Consider the following 21,174-nt stretch of genomic DNA (forward strand, 5'->3'; position numbering starts at 1 on the left):
TTGTGGCGAGTGTTATTGGTATATTTATCGTCACCAGTCGACAAGTGTTTATGAAATTTAAACTAGGTATTATAATGCTATTGGAACTTCAGTTGGAAGACCTTAGGAAAAAGCTATCTAACCATGCTGGAGTGATTATTTGTTTTATGACACGAGTAAACTTTAAAAAAGACAAATTTAGGCAAATAAAGTTCATCAAGGTGAATTGAAATTTTTTTTTTATCACGCTTCCTTTAAACCTAATGGACAGCCCCGAAATGCTAAATGAATTAACACGGTTTTTGGAAGTTTCTTTGTACAGACATGCACCATATGTTTTGTTTGCTTATAGCATAAAAAAGGGGACAGCCACAAAGAGTGCTTTGTGTCAATTTATATTAAAAGTTTTTGTTAAAAATATTCTTCTCCACAACCATGGTCCAGAAAATTAGGTTACATCTGGATATGAAAAATGTGTTATCGGACAATATATAGCACTGACATGCTCAATTAATTAATGGTAATTTTTTAGGGGAAAGTCTGGATGGTAGTTTTGGTTTAGAAAAATTGTACTTTTATCACGCAACATAATCCCGGTATTGTCTAACTTTATACTTTTATTTCAGCAGCACCACCTGCAGCAGCACCACAAGCTGAACTACAACATGATGCGCCTGCACCACAACATCAAGTGCAGGATGATGCACCATCTCCCGAACCAAAAATGAAGAAAAAGGGAATTTCCTCTTCATCAGGTATGAACCAAGAATAATGTCGAGTATTTTCATACAGAGCAATATAGAACTAATTTATCCCATCTTAGGTGAAGTGGGGAAACCAATTATATTCAACTTGTGGCACTGACATAGTTTCAATGCTCTAATTCAGAGGTTCTTAACTGGGGGTAAATTGGACTTGCAGTTGGGAGACATTTTGTATGCAATAAATTCATACTTCTGTTCACTAAGACAATATAAGTTTCATTACATAATCAAATGTGGCTTCTGAGCATGTAGAGCAAGTGTGGGCAATTACTTTTTTGAGTTGGCCAGTTCCAGATAACAGACTTGCTTATTGGACAAGAGGCTCAATATGAAACTAGGAATTAAAACAGTTTATTTGCAAAAAACTAGCGTAACAGATAATGTACAACAAACATCTATTGTACCAAATGACACAATGATAAATCGGACTAATGCAGGCTACTGCAGGCGTCCAAAGGTTTGTTCAAATCAGGCTTGAAGCTGCTTGTGCTGATTTTTTAGACCACTCGTAGGTTTGAATACGTTAGAGGAGATCGGGTTTTGCTTTAGTTAGTCTTCATACTTCGGAATAATAATTCAAGTTGCATCTGAGGTATATGTGGGGACGGACTGAAAGTAGGCACTTGAAAATTAGTTACTTTTTTAGGCATTTTAGAAAAAAGGAAAATGGACATAATTAAGATGATAAATTAGTTAGAAAATGTAAAATTAAATGTTGATGTCAAGTCCAGTTGGATAATTTGTTTTAACATCCATATTTACGAGGCGGTATTAGCCCGCTTAAGCAAGATTTAGAAATTAAATTAACCTAAATACTTTTGTAAAATTTGTCATTTTGGTATGTCAGCAAGAACCATAGGCAAATTCTCCCGGAATTTGAAATGTTCATTTAGTGACGCCGGACACCATTTCCAAGAAAAACAGCACAGGTCCCGCGATATCAGATACTTGAATAGATACTTGAATGGCATTCTGAATATTTAGTACAGCGTTTCCTAACCTTTTTTGGTCGCAGACTAATTTTTCACCGGTGAAAACCTTTGCGGACTCAAGGTGCGTTTATTGCAACCGTTCGTGTGAAGAAGCAATAAAACCAAACACAACGGAATTTGAACGAATTTCAAAATCGGAATTTCGCGCAATTACGCGTCCGTAAGCAGAGTCGATTTTTTTAGTGTATAATGGCCTTTTCTATCGCACTATATTCAATCCATGGCAACGACGAGAATTTAAAATGTCTTCCTATTTTAATTGTGTTCCTGGTAACTCGCGGTTGAGTCGACTTACGACAATGCCATAGCAATCTGCTAACATATTGCCCGATTATATTTAGTTTTGATACATATTCTTAGAGATCTTGCAAATTTGTTATCGCCGTTATAAAAATCCTATCTGCTATAAATTTCCAAAAGTACAACTTGAATTAGTTCTTATTAAATATATATTTAAAGTATATTTCTAAATAAAAAATAACGCCTTACTTTAATATTAATTTAATGGTAATCATTTTAATCTGCGGTTGTGTTGACGAAATAAAAGCAATACTAATCAGAAAATATGATGACAATCCGTGGACACAAAAATGCGTGGTAATGTGCCCGATTATATTTTGTTTTGATTCGTATTTTTGTGAATTCAACAAAACTGAGCTGTTCGTACAACACCTATGGCGCTCCAGTACTGTACGTACCAATGTGGAAGCCTAAGGGAAAAAGCCCTGGTACATATAATACTCCAGTATCACCCGAAATTTTGCGATTTGCAATGTCTAAAGAAGCGTTTATAATCGGTCGCGTACAATTATAAAACAAAAGTTATGGTGTTCTCCGTTTTATTTAAATTTTTTTGTATTGCCCTTTTCAATTTAGAATATTTGGGTTGCCACCAATACCACCTACTAAAAAGAAATTATTTCTCGTTGTTCGAACTCGCGAGAAACACCAGGCGTGTGTGCTCGGGTTTTCGTCGCCGTCGGAAATTCGCAAGTGAGTTGTGAAATCCAATCGTTTCGACCTGTCGCGTCACCTGTTACCAAATTTTCGTATAGTGAATTGCTATTCTAATAGTTGAATATTCGAATATATGCCCAGCCATACTCGGTAACTAGTAATAATTGACTTGATTAATGTTATGTGAATAAACTTGCTTTTTATGTTTTATGTGAATTTTAACGTAAATCGTAACTTGGCTGATAGTTAACTTTTGCAAAAACGTTTGCGGCCCGCAGTGAATTTCTGGCTAGTTGCGGACCCATTCAAACACTTCGCGGCCTCATTTGGCACCGCGGATTCGGGTTGGGAAACACTGATTTAGTATAATGATAAAATCAAAGGTTATCAGATGTAACAATGTGTGAACACGCCACCGTTTTTTTTTTGGTTGACGATCCTGCCCATAAGTCTGGGAGCTAGGGGGAAATTACAAATTTTCCAGAACTTCATTTTATCCTCTGATCTGGAGTTCCAGCTTCAATACCATTGAATTTTGTATGTCATGAAATCTTTGCGAAAGTGAAACTCAAATTATAATATAAGCGAGGTATATAGTTACAGTAAGCCTTGTTTCCTCATTTTGACCCTCTAGCACCATGCGACGAGGAGGGAGTTATCACATACATGCATTAAACAGAGCGAATATGACTCCCAATCCTGTGATGTTTCTCTGTGCACGTTCGTATTCATTAGAACTGTTTAAATAGATTTTAATCTGAAAAATTAAAAGAAGTCATTGAATTATAATTTAAAAGTATGCATCGTCAGTGTTTGATTATCCCACCCATCATACTGAATAGGTGTAGTAGGATGAAAAACAGTTTTTTTTTTTTTTTAATTTTTTTTTTACAAATTTCATATTTTCAATTTTTTTTGCTTTTGAGATTTTTTCTCATTTCAAGCGTGACAACGATAGGCAACCATAGAATACCAAATATGGAAAATTTTTCTCTCTAACCTTATACAACATTTATCATATTCAAATTCAGGTTTGTCATCGCATATGCAAAGCAGAGAGCAGCGAAACGTAAATTTGAAAATAAGCAATGAAGATGTGCTTGTGGCAGGTGAATGTATTTATAGTTTGTTCTCATGTAGTGCTATTGGTTTCCAGTTAATCGAAATTAGAAATGCTACATTTAGTCAACATGGAGGCAACCCTGAAGCTTTTATAAAATGTGTCAGATCCGCCTTGCAGTATCACATACTATGACTTTTTTTATTACAAATGAAATCGGTTGAAAGTTGACATGGTAGTTTTTCATACCGAGTGTTATCTCACCTATCTGGACTCTGGATATGTTTTCATACCCTCAAAGTTGATAGTTCTCTCTAAACAGCTGCGTTGTCTGTATCACGAGATTAGACATAATGCTGCTTTTTTCACTGTCAATAAATTTCATTTTATAAGTTCATCCCTATTCATTATTCTTCATTTCAGGTTCTGCAACATATTTGCAAGCAGAGCAAGATGCCAATGTTGAAATTGCTTCATCAAACATTCACATGACTGCAGGTAAGCACTTGGTAATTGGATTGTTTGTAAGTTCTTGAACAGATTAGTCCAGTGGTTCCCAACCTTTTTTTGAGTGATCCATATTTAAAGGATAAATTTTGTAACATTTCACGTTGCAAGAATATGCTCTAATACTAAACGTGTGTGGTTGCATGATTGTATATCAAATGTAAGTTGACAAGTTTTAACACTTTGCTAATTCCCACATTTCAATTATTATTGATAACACTTCAATACAAAATAAACAATTAAATTTCCTAGAAAATAAACTGAATAACTTCTAATTCTTTGTTCAAAACAAAGCGACCCAAGAGCATTTTCAGGCGACTCCGCTGAGGATCGCGACCCCTAGGTTGGGAAGCACTGAATAAATAGTTCCTCTTATTTGTTTCAAATCACAGTATTTTCCACGTTTAATACGCACTTTCAAGGTGACATGTTGTCTTCTTAATATGAGGGTGCATATTATGCACCGACAAAAATGTAAAAAATATTAGTCGATATTTCATGCTCCACTGACTAATAATTCTCACATATATTAGTCATGACTTATGAGTCTTTTTTAATTAGCAAAGTCTGTTGGATCAGAACATGCTTGTTTCGGGAGAAGCATAATAGTCAAACAAAAATTTATTGTTAATAAAAGTAGCAAGAGTCCTAAACAATTCATTAACTCAAGCATTGAAAAAATTGTGAATTAAAGTTAATAAGAATGAGCTGTACATCTGTTAACTGCTGTCGTTGTATCCCCTGGGTTGTTTCTCTAACTTTGTACAATCGGCATAAATCACTAAATGGGTATGTTTATTATAGATGGAGATTGAAAATTCTGATGCTCCATATTTTAAAATAATCTATGTATTGGTGGTATATTATACTTGAGGCCTCTCTAAATAAATTTTTTAGGTGAAGCAACGATAACTAAAGGGAAAGGAGCAACCACACATTTTCATGGCCCTGTCAACATCAACATAGAAAATACAGGTAATTAATTTTTTTTTTGAGTTAGACCAAAGTGATTGTCAAAATGCTATTGCTTGCTAATTTTGATATAAAAGCAAGCTTGGGGGCATGGCGCATTGTACTAAAAAGATAAGAACAATGCTCACCACCTCACCTCAGGTTCATCTGTGTGGGTTCGCAAGTTCTAATTTTTTGGAGATAATTATATGCGAGAGGATTACTTGACTTCCTGTCACCAGAGGGTGGTTCACATAATTGCTGGTTGGTTACGGCTTCATCCACCATTAAATTCCTGTATCTGACTGAAACAAATAACTTGAACTGGTAACTGTTCAAGAGGTTATGGGTGATTGAGCGGGCTTATTGTCTTTCTTTTCCTAAACATCTTAATCCTATCCTATAGTGTGGCCCAAGGTTGTTGGCTCCAGGGGCCACAAAATCATTGCATTGTTTGCGGGCCAAAAACTTTTATTGTGCGAACACATTGAACAGTATCATTATTTATCAAGCTAACCCATGCAAAAACTTCCTGAAACTTGCGAAAGTATTTCCATATCAACATAGTTTAAAATTTCAGACTCTTCATAATGGAAAAAGTGCTTCCACAAATGTATGTGCTTTCGAACATCGTTAAGGATTTCAAAGCAAAATCCTAACTTTGAAAAATGATCAATGCTCACAAGACACAAAATGCCGTTTAAAATTAAATTCCCTTGTCACAGACACAACTTGCCAACCTATCAAGCAAGCATTGGTGGTATTTTCCATCCCACATCCAGTTAAACGTCTGGGTGAATTCGTCAGCTTTCTTTTCAAACTCATGTTTACAAAATAACCGCAATTTTACTTTGATAAGAAAAAACAACTTATTAAACATTGATAACGCATTTTGCTCTATTCGAAAATACATAGTGGTATATTGACAGCCTGAAGGTACGCAAACTTCCTGCACTATTTGTATGTCTAACTACTGTCAAAGCGACAATGAGAATGTCTGTCACTGAGGATTTTATATCTTCTGGTAATGATGTCTGGCTCGCTTTTGGCCACCACGATGGAACAGCTTTTTTTGTGATGATAAAATCTCCAAAATGTTGACTTTTATTACATGGCTAGATAATTAACTTTTTCAAGCATAAATTCATATTTCTTTCAAGATTCAGCTTTCTTGCATCCTTCAACATCTTCAGTCCCGATCCATCAACCATCGCCAGTTGCTGCAACATTCGTTACTGTCTATGAAGTGGAAGCACCCTCACCAGGTATGTCTTGATGTGCCTCAAACAGTGGTTCCCAACCTTTGCCTTGCCTGTGATACCCCCTTTTTGGGGGTTTTAGCACTCATAGCCCCCATGTTTATCGTTCCAGTGGTATTTATAGTTGTATTTTGATAGGTAGATTTGAATTCCTATTATGTTGTAATAATTCATGCTCAACAAATTGAAACACCCTGTAAAATAACCTTATCGAGAAATGGATGGGTTTCCGTGGTGAAAAGTAAAATCAGTTTTGTGTGTAGCAATATATCCCCTTTGAAATCCTCTGTGGCCCCGTTGGGAGGCCATGGGCTCTGCCCTAAAGCATACAAATCTTTGTTGTCTTAATAGCATACTCCCCTTACGAAATAGCCAATGTTCTTTGCCATAATTGTCAGAAATGTTATTGCTATTTATCCTAATCTCTGGGGTGAGCTACTCTATTGTTCAATATTTCTTGTATAATTTCATCCATTTATTTTACTCCATTCATATTTAAAAATTATGACCAATTTTGTTAGTATGTATTTTCAAGGCGATTCTTCATGTTAGTTTAAGTATAAATTTACAGTATTTCAGCATGTGTGTCTGAAACGAGCTCGAGACTTATAAAAGTTGAAAACCCAAATACAGCCTACTTCATTAGTATCAAATTTTCAAGAATTAGCCTTTTAGATTATTGAAAATCTATCATTATGCTAACCTATTCTTTTTTTTTTTCAGGCCCCCTAAAGCAAGCAAAAGAAAAACTTTTTAGAGGTGAGCATCTTCGATTGAATACCAATTCTTCTTTAACAAACCAATATTACTATTTCTTACACAAAAATGAAATATATTTTTGCAGCAAACAGGTGTAGCGTTGCAGTGGCTTGGCTTGACGGTTTTCTCATTGTGCAAATCTTAAGAAACATGCTCGATATCGCACCCCCAATTAACTAGCATGGTTTCAGACGATTTTTCCTCTACGTTATTGTTGGAGGGATACCTGAACTGCTCCTGGTTATTGTAGGTGGGATAACTGAACTGCTGGCCACTCATTATTCAAATTGGCACTTCTATGTGGGGCACATTTAGCCTGCCGCAGGTTGCACACCTCTGACCTAGAGTTTTGTTATTTAATAGTGATGTCGATGACGTATTTTCCTTGGTTCATAACTCTTGTGACATCACCGTTTTGTTGTGATGTTACATAAAGGTATTATATTAGTTAGTGAATTTATTTTTGAATACTTTAACTGGTACAAACATAGCAGTAGTTGTGTCATTTAATTATGTATGAAAAGTAGATTACCGGTAACATGAATCGTAATCAATGTAAACATTTCTTCATATCTCATAGTAAAAAAAAAAAATATCCTGAACAGCAGGGCTTATTTGTCATTGCCTATACATACTATGTACAAATGCCAAGATTGTCGAAAATCGAAATCCTCTAGTATGATAAAAATCAGAAATATATAAGAATTAATAATATTCTTGTCTCAAGAGTCTTGAGAATCGACTGAAAAGAAGCTCATGCCAATGCTAAATTTCATAAAAAGCTTCAGACTGTAGATTCAATAAGATATAATTCAGCGGTTCCCAACCTTTCTACCCTGGCGGACCGGTAAAATTAGATTAAATTTACTCGCGGACCAGCAAAAAATTAAAATGGCCGGAACAGAAAAGAATAACATATTTTTGTCTAATATAATGCAATGCCAGGCACTCGATATGCTTCTAGATAATAAAAAAAGCACACTTAAAAACATTTCACACGGAGAAAAACTATGTGCCGACCAAAAATTAAAAATAAGTGAAACATAAAATAATACCATATATTTGTGTAATGAAATGAAGTGCTGGGCACCCATTATGCGTAGGAAAGGCACGCAATAAATATCTCACATAAAAAACAGGTACATGCCAAATCATGTACAAACGCAATAACTCCTGTGAGAATTTCGTTTCCAATATAAGATTGCAAAAGAGGCCTCAAAGAAGTGTTTGCAACACATAGCTCTGCAGCCGCGTGCAGTCGATTTCTTTGCTTCGTTTTAATTGAATTTAGTGATGAAAATGTTTTTTCGCATAACGCAGTAACTGGCTGAAAAGACAGACAACAGTTTGATTGCTCGATTACTTGGCGATGGGTATTCGTTATCAAGAGATATCTGAGTTTGTGATAAGTAATTCTTTTTTAATCTGGACTGTAAAGTAGAATCACCATTTTAATCAAGCCTTTTCTTTTTCATTGGGTTCATCATATTAATACCTCTACAGTTGATCGACGCCTCAAACAAAATGAATTTGCATTACAATGACAAAGTCGTCGATAACTTGGCAACAGGCTCAAAATCCTACTGTGTCTGAAAAAGATCTCTGCGGCCCATGCTTTTTTGCGCGTCTCGTGACCACGTGTGGGGTCGCATGTTTTACTGGAATATTATACTGTTCCTGACTGTTTTCTGGTTTAAAAAAGGAGATATGCATTACGTTTTATATGGATGGTCATATTAATCGGGAAAAGCACGCAGAACAGAAAAAGCACGCGTGCCGATTTTGAGGCTTCTTAATTTTGCGTGATTTGATGGAGCGCATTCGCGATGAATCGGAGTCTAAAAGAGTGAATGCTCGGCGCCAAGATGTCATGAATGACGGCGGAAGATAATTGCGTAATGAGCCAACGCAACTGTGTCTACGGTAAAGCGATTGTGACGGCATAAAAACATTAAAACAACATAATTTCTCGCGGATCGGCAAAGAAGCTTCGCGGACCGGCACCGGTCCGGAACCACTGGGATATATCAATAAAAACTTATTCACTCATAGCTTTTTTCAGACTAATTTTTGACTATTGCAACTAGACTAAAACTACTTGGAAGATCAAATAACTATTCAATTTATTTAATTTATATTTAATTTCGGAAACACAACTAAAATCTGACAAATAACTAGCAAAATTACGAAAACGACTTTGCTTGAAAACCTGTCTAGGTGAAATAAGCGTTTGAGCGACTGCTAAATGTGATTTGTTATTTCACCTTTGATATTTTGCTGATTAACCAATGCTGCGGAAATAAACAGTCACATGGGGAAACATACATTGACATAAACCCCATTCTTTAAATATTAAACAAACTATTCCACTATTCTCAAGTCTTAACTAAAATTGTTCTTTTCAGGTCGTAATGAGAGAAGCTTCATTGATTATTTCAATGAGAGGACATGGAACGAAACAGCAGTCAACATTATAGAAAACTATAAAGAACAAAACTTGGACGAACCTGACTTTGAGGTCAATCCTCAGCTGAAGCAGGCGAATGGTTTCTTTAGTGGTGAAATGGCACCTGAGACCACAGAGTACAGGAAGGAACAAGAGTTTGCTGTCACAGAGGCGAATGAAAATATTGGCGAAGTGATCTCACCAAATGAACTAGTCCAACAGCTATGTGAGGAAGGTTGCCGATGCGTAGGACTAGTGGGTCAAGCTGGAGGGGGCAAGTCAACAATGATGAAGCGTACTGCAAGAGGCGTTCTCGTTGCTAATGAACTGGATAACGAATCTAAAGCAAAAATAGGATTGTTTGCTCGGTTGTTCAAGAAACAGAAAAATGGATTCAAATTCGTTCATCACTTGAATTTCAGAGACTTTCTTGTTTCTTATGGTTTAACTCCAGAAGAAGCTTTAACTCCATGTACTCTGCTTTTCGGAAACTTTGCACCCAATCTATCAAAACAAACTTTAAGAGCGGGATATAAATGGCTTCAGAAACACCAATCAGAAGCAATTTTCTTCATTGATGGCCTGGATCAGGCTATATGGAATCTAGAGGGAAATTACAATAAAATGACATATACTGATAAATCAAGTACAGCCACAATCATGTTTAATATCTTATCAGGCAATTTGTTTCCCGATGTAACATTAGTTATTTCTTCACGTGAACACAGGATGGCATCCCTTCCTCTGAAGCTTCGACCTTCATTAATTATTGCTCTTGCTGGCCTTGAACGTGATGACACCAAAAAACTATTTACTGCAGTTGTAGGTGAAACAGGGGAAGAATCCTGGAAAAAGATGACATTTCAGTCACCTGCACTCGTGCCATTATCTTCTGTCCCTTTATTCTTGATTTTTAATGCGATCGTTCACAAATCCAACCCAAAGAATCTACCTAATACAATGACCGATGTAATGACACAGGTACTTCATATCTTCATGCGTTCCTCACACACTCAAGAGAAAATGAATAAAACAGCTTTTCACAGTTTGATGAAAATGTCCTTCGAAGGAACTCGAGAAAAGCGAGTCATTTTTACCAATAACGATCTAGAGAAAGCAGGACTTACAAAAGAAGTAGTAAGTGATCTAATCATAGAAGTACCTGGAGGCGGTACACTGCTGAATCAACGTCTTTTAGAAGGTGACACTCTGATGTTCTTCAGTCATCAAATCCTTCAAGAAATGTTAGCTGCTCTGTACATCGCCAACATGAATCTCGCAACTTTCCAAGCATTCGTCACTAACGAGATCCACAGAGATCACTGGTCCGTTGTTCTACGGCTCCTGTGTGGAACTGTTTTCGATCAAAAAATTAAAACTCAGATCATCAATGGTCTTACAATTGGTAAGTGCAATCAGGACATTCAAGTCCATATAAATTTACCATATTGTGCTAAAAGCTAAGAACACTTTTGCAATAAGCTACTCTGATTACCCTACTGTATGACTCTTTGGGATGACTAAGTGGTTAATGCTGAGTGATTGGCACGACGGAATACGCTCGCCACCGCACCTCCAATTGCTCTGCGGGGGTTCGCAGATTCGAATCCCATGCGGGCATAGTTATATGCGAGAGGATTGATGGACTCCTCGTCGCCGTGGGGTGGTGTACGTAACTGCTGGTCGGTTACGGCTTCTTCCACCATCAAGTCCCTGCATCTGAAAACAAAGAACTAACTATTCTCATACCTGACATGGAATGGTAACTGGATGAGAGGCCGTGGTTCGCCATATGGTTGAGTTGTCTTATCGGCTTTCCCCCTCCTCGAGATACATACATACATCCTATGTTATGCAACATCCACCATTTGTCATTCATAGAAAGTAATCATTTACCTAAAATACCAATGTATTAGTAACATAACGGGTGCCGTGGTTTGTGACATGAATGAGTAATTTTACAGATGTCACATTACCCAATGAGAAATATGTGATTCCTAGATATTTTAAAAAAAAATTTTTTTCTGCCAGTGGCTAGACAAGAGAAGCAAAATTGTCTCAAACGTGCACTCTCAACTAAGCTGAATCAATGTACGAGATCCTATCAGAAGTTGGAGTTGTTTGGTGCGTTATATGAAGCCAATGATGCCGACCTCATTAGATCCCATGTTCAGGAAATCCACTTCGAAAATGAGTCTTTCACTTCAGCAGGAATGTGCGCAATGTCATCTGTAATGCGACGTTGTGGCCATCTTGAACAAGTTCGCCTCGTCAATTGTGAGCTCAATGCAGAAATATTAAAAATCTTCGAGTTCAACTTGAAAGGTTCTATAGTGAAGGCAAGTGTTTAGTAAAAAACCTAATTTACATATTATCGTTGACGAAAATAATGCAAGGAATATGTTTACATTCACATTGTAAGATAAAAATGTATCTCCCATCAGTCAAACTACGGTATATTTAGTCGATTACCTTAAAAATGTTAAAATTATCAAAGTTATACCAACAGCGCCATGAACATATCTTAACTTGATTTTTTGCGTCAGATATTAGTTTGTATTGTATTCCAACAGGTGTCGAAACTTGATATCAGCTTAAATCCGATGTCCGTTGAAGCTTTTGATGTCTTCGGGTCAGTTTTGACAAACATTGAAGTGGGAAGACTTGTTATGCATGGCTGTTCACTTACAGAAGAAAAGCTTCATGTGCTCGGAAATCAATCACATTTACAGGTCGAAATGTAAATTTTTAGATGGTTCAATATTCCAATTCCCTAATACTTGGTTTTTATTTTTGTTAGTAAGTTCGTTCTGTTTTTTTTTTTTATATAATTTTGTTAAATTATTCGAACTCTATTAACATTTTAATATTCGCTAGAAAAGATCTTCCAAATTATATTTAATTAGTATAGTTACTATGAGGAATTAGATTTTTATCAACCTAACAGAGGTATTATATATTTCAGATCCACATTCTGGATGTTCGAAATATTACAAACATGACGTTTGATCTGTATCTTGCAATTGTCAAGTTCGCATCTGAACATGATGTCAAAGAACTTTTGATGGATCCGTGGGATTGCTTCAACGCAAGCAAACAGCAGCTGTTGGAACTGAGTAAATGGGAAGTTTGTGGAAAGGTAAACTAAATCTGAAACATTTGAAATGCCCCACATCCTTTTAACTCACTAATCAATCCTAGTGTTGTTTCTCGCCCAACTATGGCTTACAGGAAAGAGAACTCAACTCGCCTTGCAAACGTTGACTGTATACTTTTAAAAAGCCAGGCCAGTGTTGAAACATTATGGCCTGCATGTAGTACTAATATATTGTTGGCAAATTGTTTCTTTCTTATTATTTTTCTCATAAAACGCTATTTCATGGAATCATGGCTTTCACTATGAACGAGGCTCTGAATAAGCAGCTACTGATATGGAAGGGAGCTAGCTACATTGTCTGGAAAAACTGAAGTCTATCGTTTTCAGCATTGTCTGCTCCATTCATTTGGACCATGGTTGCGATGGTGATGTGTTTGTGGTTTGTAAATCAGTGTATCTACGAAGAGAATATCTTAGATAAATCTCAAGTCAGGTTTCACCAGTATAGTTATGCAGCTTTGGGGTTTTGTATTTTTATTCACCTAACAAACAATTTTATTTATCTCAGATCCAAGTTCTGGATGTTCGAAATATCACAAACATGACGTTTGATCTGTATCTTGCAATTGCCAAGATTGCATCTAAACATGATGTCAAAGAACTTTTGATAGATCCGTGGGATTGCTTCAAGGCAAGCGAAGAGCAACTGTTGGAACTGAGTAAATGGAAAGTTTGTGGAAAGGTAAACTAAGTCCAAAACCTTTGATATAGTTCTATTCAATTGGTAGTGCTTTTATTTTGTTATAAGAGACCGCAATCGTAAGTAATGTTGAACACAATTATATTATTATAGAAAGACTATTAATACTTTTAAGGTACAATAAGTCATCAGCTAAAATAGTCGGCTATAATAATAAGCGGTGAAAGTTTTTGTTCAACGCAAGGTTCTGAATCATAAAAGAGCATAAATTCCTAAAAGTGGGAAGAGTTCTGATAGAAGAGTTGCAAAGTCCCGAGCTCATAACTAGAAGTGTAAAGTAAAGAGTTCTGATCGAAGAGTTGCTAATTTTCCCAAAGCAAGGTCTCAAGTCCTCAACTGAACTTGTAGAGGATTCTGATTGAAGAGTTGCAAGTTTGCTCAAAGCAAGGTCCCGGGCTCTCAATTAAAATAAAAAATAGTACTGATAGAAACGTTGCAAGTCAGCTCAAAGCAAGGTCCCGGGCCCTCCTAAACTGGGTCTAGTCTCGGGTTCCAACTAAAATCCCGAGGGATTCTGATTGAAGAGTTGCAAGTTTGCTCGAAGTAAGGTCCTGAGCCCTCAACTAAAGGTGAAAAGAGTTTTTATAGAATAATTGCATATTTGCCCAAGTCAAAATCTCGAGCCCCCATCTAAAATTGGAAAAAATACTTGCAAAAGAGTTGCAAGTTTGCTCGATGCAAGGTCCCAGGTCCTCAACTACTGGTAATAGCAGAAAGAGTTGCAAGTTTGCTCAAAGCAAGGTCCCGGGCCCTCGACTAAAAGTGGAAAGCGTACTGATAAAAGAGATCTGAGGTCCCGTGTCCTTAACTTGACGTGGAAAGAGTTGCAAGTTTGCTCAAAGCAAGGTCCCGAGCCTTCAACTAAATGTGAAAAGAGTACTAATGAAAAGTTGCATGTTTTCTCTAAGCAAAGTCCCGAGCTTTGACTACAAGTGGAAAGACTCCAGATAGAATAATTGCAAATTTGCTCAAAGCAAGGTCGCGTGGTTTTAACTAAAATTGGAAAGACACCAAATAGGCGAGTTGCAAGTTTGCTCAGAGCAAAGAAGTTCTGATAAAAAAGTTGAAGTTTGCGCCAATCACGATCTTAAGACCTCAATTAAAAGTGGAAATAGTAATGATAAAACAATTTCAAATTTTCCCAAAGCAAGGTTCCGATCCCTCAACTAAAAGTTTAAAGGGTACTGGCAAAAAACTTGCAAATTAGCTCGATGAAAGTTCCCAGGTTCTCAACTAATAGCGGAAAGAGTTGCAAGTTTGCACAAAGTAAGGTCCAGAGCCCTCAACTAAAAGTGGAAAGAGTTGTGATAAAAGAGTTGCAAATTTGCTCAAAGCAAAGTCCCGAGCTTTGACTAAAAGTGGAAAGACTCCAGATAGAATAATTGCAAGTTTGCTCAAAGCAAGGTCGTGAACCCTCAAATAAAAGGGGAAAGAGTTCTGATAATAGAGTTGCAAGTTTGAGCCAATACAATCTTGAGCCCTCAACTAAAAGTGAAAATAGTACTGACAAAAAAGTTGCAAGTTTGCTTAATGCAAGGTCCCAAGCCCTCAAATAAAAGTGGGAAGAGTACTGATGAAAAAGTTGCAAGTTTGCTCAAAGCAAGTTCCCAAGCACTCAAATAAAAGTGGAAAGACTCCAGATAGAAGGGTTGCAAGTTTGCTCAAAGCAAGGTCCCGGGCCCTCAGCTAAAATGGGGAAGAGTACTGATAGGAGGGTTGCAAGTTTGTTCAAAGCAAGGTCCCGGGCCCTCAGCTAAAAGTGGGAAGAGTACTGATAGAAGGGTTGCAAGTTTGCTCAAAGCAAGGTCCCGGGCCCTCAGCTAAAAGTGGGAAGAGTACTGATAGAAAGGTTGCAAGTTTGCTCAAAGCAAGGTCCCGGGCCCTCAGCTAAAAGTGGGAAGAGTACTGATAGAAGGGTTGCAAGTTTGCTCAAAGCAAGGTCCCGGGCCCTCAGCTAAAAGTGGGAAGAGTACTGATAGAAGGGTTGCAAGTCTGTTCAAAGCAAGGTCTTGAACCCTATACAAAAAGCGGAAAGAGTTTGATAGAAGGGATGTAAATTTATTCAAAGCAAGGCCCTGGGAGACTAAAAGTGTAAAGCCCGGTTTATCGATATGCAGGACTTTTATATCTTGTGTAATACCTGAATCCAACAAACCAGTAAAAAAACTCCAGCTTCGACCCGACCTGAAGTTTATGTCAAAAGATATTTTGATTTGAGGATTAAAGGAGTCCCTAGTATGAAGGTGCTGATATGAATTATATATAAAACTCTGAGTGCGTCAATGTTGCTTTGAACAAATTTGTAACCCTTCATTCAGAACTCTTTCCACTTTTAATTGAGATGCTTGGGATGTTGCTTTTAGCAAATTTGAACTTGAGTCTTCAACTAAAATGGAAAGGGTAACGGTTCTGATAGAAAAGTTTCAAGTTTTGCGGTTGCGTGTCAGCAGAACATACCTAATTTTTTACACCCCGGGTGAGGTGGGGGTCATCAGTTGTTTGCTATTTTGTATGTTTATGTGTGCATACTAGTTTCATATCAAATGTAAACATCAATAAGTTTAATAGTGAATAGAAGAAGGCCTGCCATAAGTATTTGCAGTCACCTTCATAACCTACTGCAATATCGCTATTGGCTATTTTTAATGATATTTGATTGGTCTGGGATAAAATGTGATACCCATAAATTTCCATATTCTAGGAATCTTTATGCTTGTAGTTTATTAACAGATGCAATAATTTTCAGATCAATGTTCTGGATGTTCAATCCATCACTCAAATGTCATCTGATCTATGTCTCACCATATATGAGTTTGCAAGTCAAAGGGGAGTCAAAAAAATTCTAATGGATTCGTTGGATTTCTCTAGAGCAAATAAAGAGCAATTAAAGAAATTAAGCAACTACAAACTTTGTGGGAAGGTCTGTATTATATCACAAAATTTACTGGGACACCATCCTTACATATTTTCTAGTCTCCAATACACACTGCAAAATCTATCACAACTAGTCTTGTGGGGCAACCTCGTTCATTTTGCGCTATTCCATACTGGTCGGCACGCGGAGTAAGGGAACGATAGTAAAACAAGTTAGCAAGATTTCTTGCAAAATACACGATATATATTACAAAAACATATTTCTCACAGAATTGGTTTAAAGTGGGTGTGACAATAAATTTAAATAGCAGTTTCTTCAGAAGTTTACGCGTTTTATCTCACTATTTCTGCAAGAATCAATAATGATACTGTAAGATCACTAGCAAATATAAGCAATTTTTGTGGCTTGCAACTACTAAAAAGTCTGAATTAAATAAATGTGCGGCCCGTAGCTTCACCCAGTTACTTGTATTTGGCCCGCCAATGAAAAAGGTTGCACACCTCTGGCCTAATCCATTACGGAAATTGATATCCAGAGAAGGTCAACCCCAAACCATCATCTATTCCGAAGACATTTTCAAATAATATTTCGAATATGGAATATATTCGCAAAAAGAACTTATTTATGAATTGAAGGACTACTGTAATTTAATTATTTATTCTTGTTGGATAACCTATATGTCAGCAACCACAAGGATTTTGCCAAGGTATCAAACATGTTAACTTACGTGCATGGTCATGCATTGGACATTAACATTTCTTACTTTGCTTGTTGAAGATAGTCCCATTAGGGCAGTGGTTCTCAAACGGTGGGGCACAATAGCTTAGACAATTTTTTGAGAGGGCGTGAAGCCAATTAAAAATAAAAATATTTGTTAGATTTGACCTTGCCCGACTTGTTTTGGATATTTACATTTTTTTATTTTAGATATTTACATTCCATCCGTGTATTTTCTACGTATTTTTTGAGCAAAAATATTTTCGTCTAAGGGTCTGTTATTTGTAGCATTTTGTTAGCTAGTTATTTTTGAGGTGTTGAAATGTTTTTGAAAGGATTTTATGGATAGCATATAATTGAGTATTATTATTTATTTTTCACTGTTTTACGACATTTTGATGCGTTATGTTGATATATATCAGAAAATCAACTTGTGTTACTGGTTCTAAATTCACTCTTCTGTTTTAGTGGGCACCAGCCTTCAAACATTTAAATGCCAAAATACCAGCCTTTATTGCACTGATGTTCGTTATCCTTATGTTTTTAGATATCCATTATTGATATCAGCCAAAATTCAATGGATGAAGAGGCTTTTGATGCTCTTGGTGACCTTTTATCAAAATATGAAGTTGACCAACTCATTGCAAAAAGTTGCCAGCTAACAAAAGCAAAACTTGATGCTCTTGGAAGTCATTCTGGATTAAAAGTATGACCAAGTTATAATATAATATCATGCCACTGTTGCTCTTTTGTTGAGTCGGCTAGAAAATACACACAAAACAGCTGGTTTTATGATGTTTGATATTGGTAGATTTGGATAGTGAAGTCTTCTTTTTTCGGGAATATCGAAAATCAAAGATGTAAATATCCAAAATAAGGCGTGCAAGATCAAATTTCCCAAATATTTTTTTTATTTTTAATCAGCCTTACGCCCCCTCAAAAAATTGTCTGCACCCCACTTTTGAGAACCCCTGGCCTAGGGTCGATACAAACAACCACTTTTGTACAAGAAACTGCCTTTCTCCATTAGCCAGGATTTATCAGTCATATCTGTTACAAAACTTCTGGATAAGATTTAGATTTGTAATCTTATTGATACTTGAAATTCAATTACTTATCAGTTATCCAGGTTTGACATCAGTGAAAATCCAATGGATGAAAAAAGCTTCAATGCTCTTGGTTCCGCTTTAACAACAAATATAAAAGTTCTTGAACTTGTCATGCAAAATTGCCGACTGAATAAAGAAAAACTAGATGCTCTTGGAAGTCACTCAGGATTACAGGTTTCGTTTTTTATTACTGTTTAATATATTATTATCTGCATAATCTGCAATGTATATATTGAAGGGGTTTGCTATTCAGCATTTCTACTAATGCCTGTTATGATTGCCAGGGAAGATATCTAGATCATAGAAAAATACTTTGGGAAATATACTAACGTCATTGTTTTTTCAAATCTTAAAAATATACACTGAACAAACATATACATATTTGAGGCTTAATATAGATCAGTCTATTTAATTATTTTGCTTATTTTGTCGATAGCTTGAAGAAGTATAAAATGCATAGATATCTGACGACTTGGTGATATTGCAAGTTAGAACTTGTCTAAATTCAAAGCCAACCAATATAGATTGTAAAATTTTCTTAAACTAGATGGTTTCAAATCCCGAGTTCACTACCAAGTGGTTGTCTGCAAAGTTGTCCACCAAACTTTTGATAAAAAAAGAATAATACATACACCAAAATTAATTTTACATACTGAATAGGGAAATTTTAGATCTATATAGGGACCTCCAGAAGTATGTGCACCAAGATGGCGCACAACCTGAACCCTAACCTGGTACACATATTATGTTGTCAGCAATAGGATAGGAATTGCATCTTTTTCCTGGGAGAGAGGAAGGCCAATGAAGCGGCTTAATCATATGGCGGACCACGAACTCTAATCAGATTACCAGTCTATATCGGTTATGGAATTGGTTAGTTATTTGCTCAGACGCATGGACTTGATGGTGGAGGAAGTCCCAACCGACCCGCGGTTACGTGAACCACCCTACGGTGGCAAGGAGTCCAGTAATTCTTTCACACATAATTTTTCCTCACAAGATTCAATCCTGCGAACCCACGCAGGGTAATCAGAGATGTGGCGACAAGCGTACTTCTAACACTTAGCACGATGGGCTACATTGACAATCCTAGTTTTCTGACCTAATACCTATTATTCATGCTTCCTTCGCATGACAGTAACAGAGTCGTGTAACATAAGTCATCATCAGCAGGTCGAGCAAAAATATTTTATATCTTCAGTAATATATGGAGTAGGAATGTAAAAAATAACTTAACACAGATGCAAGGTTTTTTATTTATCTCCATATTTATTTGAACTAATTGATACACTATATTTACGCCCAGTTCAAACATACCAAAGTAACACTGTGAAACATATGATGAGAATTTGCTTGCTTGAAATAATGATAAACTTTTGATGTTGGTTTTTATTAATCGTATCTGTCACAACTTTTAGAGAAAATTCAGATATGTAATCTTATTGTTAGTTAACTTTCATTTCTATGTTTTCAGCTATCCAAGTTTGATATCAGTGAGAACCCAATGGATGAAAAAGGATTCAATGCTCTCGGTTCTTTATTGACAGCAAATAATAAGGTTATGGACCTTGTTATGCAAAATTGCCAACTCACAAAAGAAAAACTGGACGCTCTTGGAAGTCACACAGGATTAAAGGTTTTGTTATTTATTGCTGCTTGATCTATCATTAAATAATCTGTATATTCGTAGTGATTTTCAATTCAGCATTTCTGCCAAACTAGGTTGCGATGTAGAGAAGATAAAATTGATCTTATCTTATCGCATTTTCACTTATTTATAGTGTTTGCAGCCCCTTGTAGCTGGCTATGTCTTTGACCCACTGAAGCTCGACGGTGTAACTAATAGACTAATAAATTGTATTAGAGTATGTCACTTTTAATATTGCTTGCTAATATTTATTGCAAATTTCACAATTTAGATAGAAATATTATATGAAATCTTGAATATAAACACGGACCTGTGACAAAGTTTGTCATTTTAGATTTATTTTGACGAGAGTCATAGTGTTCCACAGATTGCTGGCATTGATATGAAGTTTTATCTTTTATTTTCATCGATTTTCAAAATTTCCTCTCTATAATCCTATTCGTTTTACTAGATTTCCACTCTGGATATCCGATCAATAACCGGCATGACATTTGATCTATTTCTCGCAATATCTAAGTTTGCAAGTGAAAGTGAGGTCAAAGAACTTCTGATGGACCCATGGAAAGAGTTCAAAGCAACTAAAGATCAAATAATGGAATTGAGTAAATGGAAAGTCTGTGGAAAGGTGTGTAACATATTATGACGAGTTGGAATATGATAACGAAATTATTGCCTAATCCATTAAATATGTTGTGAACATTTTATTGATAAACCTTGGATCTCACTTTATTGTACAGAGTGTATGTGAATTTAGTGAATTGATATCCAGAGAAGGTCAACCCGAACCATTGTTTATTTACATTTTCAAATAATATATCGAATATATTTTAAGTTTAGATTTTCCAGTTTTTTAGAATGTTTTTATTTGATATTCTAGTAAACAGAAGGTTAAAAAATCCTGGCTTGAAAGAACACCAGATACTTCGCATAACATCTGGCACCGATTAGGCAAGATAATGAAATGATAATAAATAAATGATAAATTTTCAAAATGAATATTCAATCTATTTATGAATTGAAGGACTAAATTTGAATATTTATTTTAGTTGGATGTACTATATGTCACTAACAACAAGGATCTTGGCACTGCTGGTTTTGGTAAAGTTGGAACAGTTGTTTCAAAATGCCAGGTGAAGGAATTGAAGTCTCAGAATTGCAATCTGACAGCAGAAGGAATAAAAGCATTCAAGGAAAACACTCGCAATGCCAAGGTACCAAACAGGTTAACTTACATAAATGGTCATGCATTGGATATAAATCAAGCATGTCTTGATATAACAAACAGTTTATGAGT

The 21,174-nt window shown here is 36.1% G+C and overlaps 3 protein-coding genes across 4 annotated transcripts in view; 2 read left to right on the forward strand and 1 right to left on the reverse strand.

The window, feature by feature from the left end:
- The window catches only part of LOC120331108 (uncharacterized), a 447,434-nt gene that overhangs the window by 202,205 nt on the left and 224,055 nt on the right, over positions 1–21,174 (forward strand). The window contains exons 8-10 of the mRNA XM_078116167.1: positions 606–734; positions 3,724–3,801; positions 4,176–4,250. Coding sequence (XP_077972293.1) covers positions 606–734; positions 3,724–3,801; positions 4,176–4,250 — 282 coding nt within the window. The remainder of the gene's footprint in view (positions 1–605; positions 735–3,723; positions 3,802–4,175; positions 4,251–21,174) is intronic.
- LOC120331502 (protein ABHD12B-like) overlaps positions 1–21,174 on the forward strand; it is a 117,973-nt gene that overhangs the window by 60,746 nt on the left and 36,053 nt on the right. The gene's annotated exons all lie outside the window — the stretch shown is intronic.
- LOC120336002 (general transcription factor II-I repeat domain-containing protein 2-like) overlaps positions 1–21,174 on the reverse strand; it is a 305,240-nt gene that overhangs the window by 50,777 nt on the left and 233,289 nt on the right. The gene's annotated exons all lie outside the window — the stretch shown is intronic.

This window comes from Styela clava, chromosome 9, assembly GCF_964204865.1.
Source record: "Styela clava chromosome 9, kaStyClav1.hap1.2, whole genome shotgun sequence".
Classification (NCBI taxonomy): Eukaryota; Metazoa; Chordata; class Ascidiacea; order Stolidobranchia; family Styelidae; genus Styela; species Styela clava.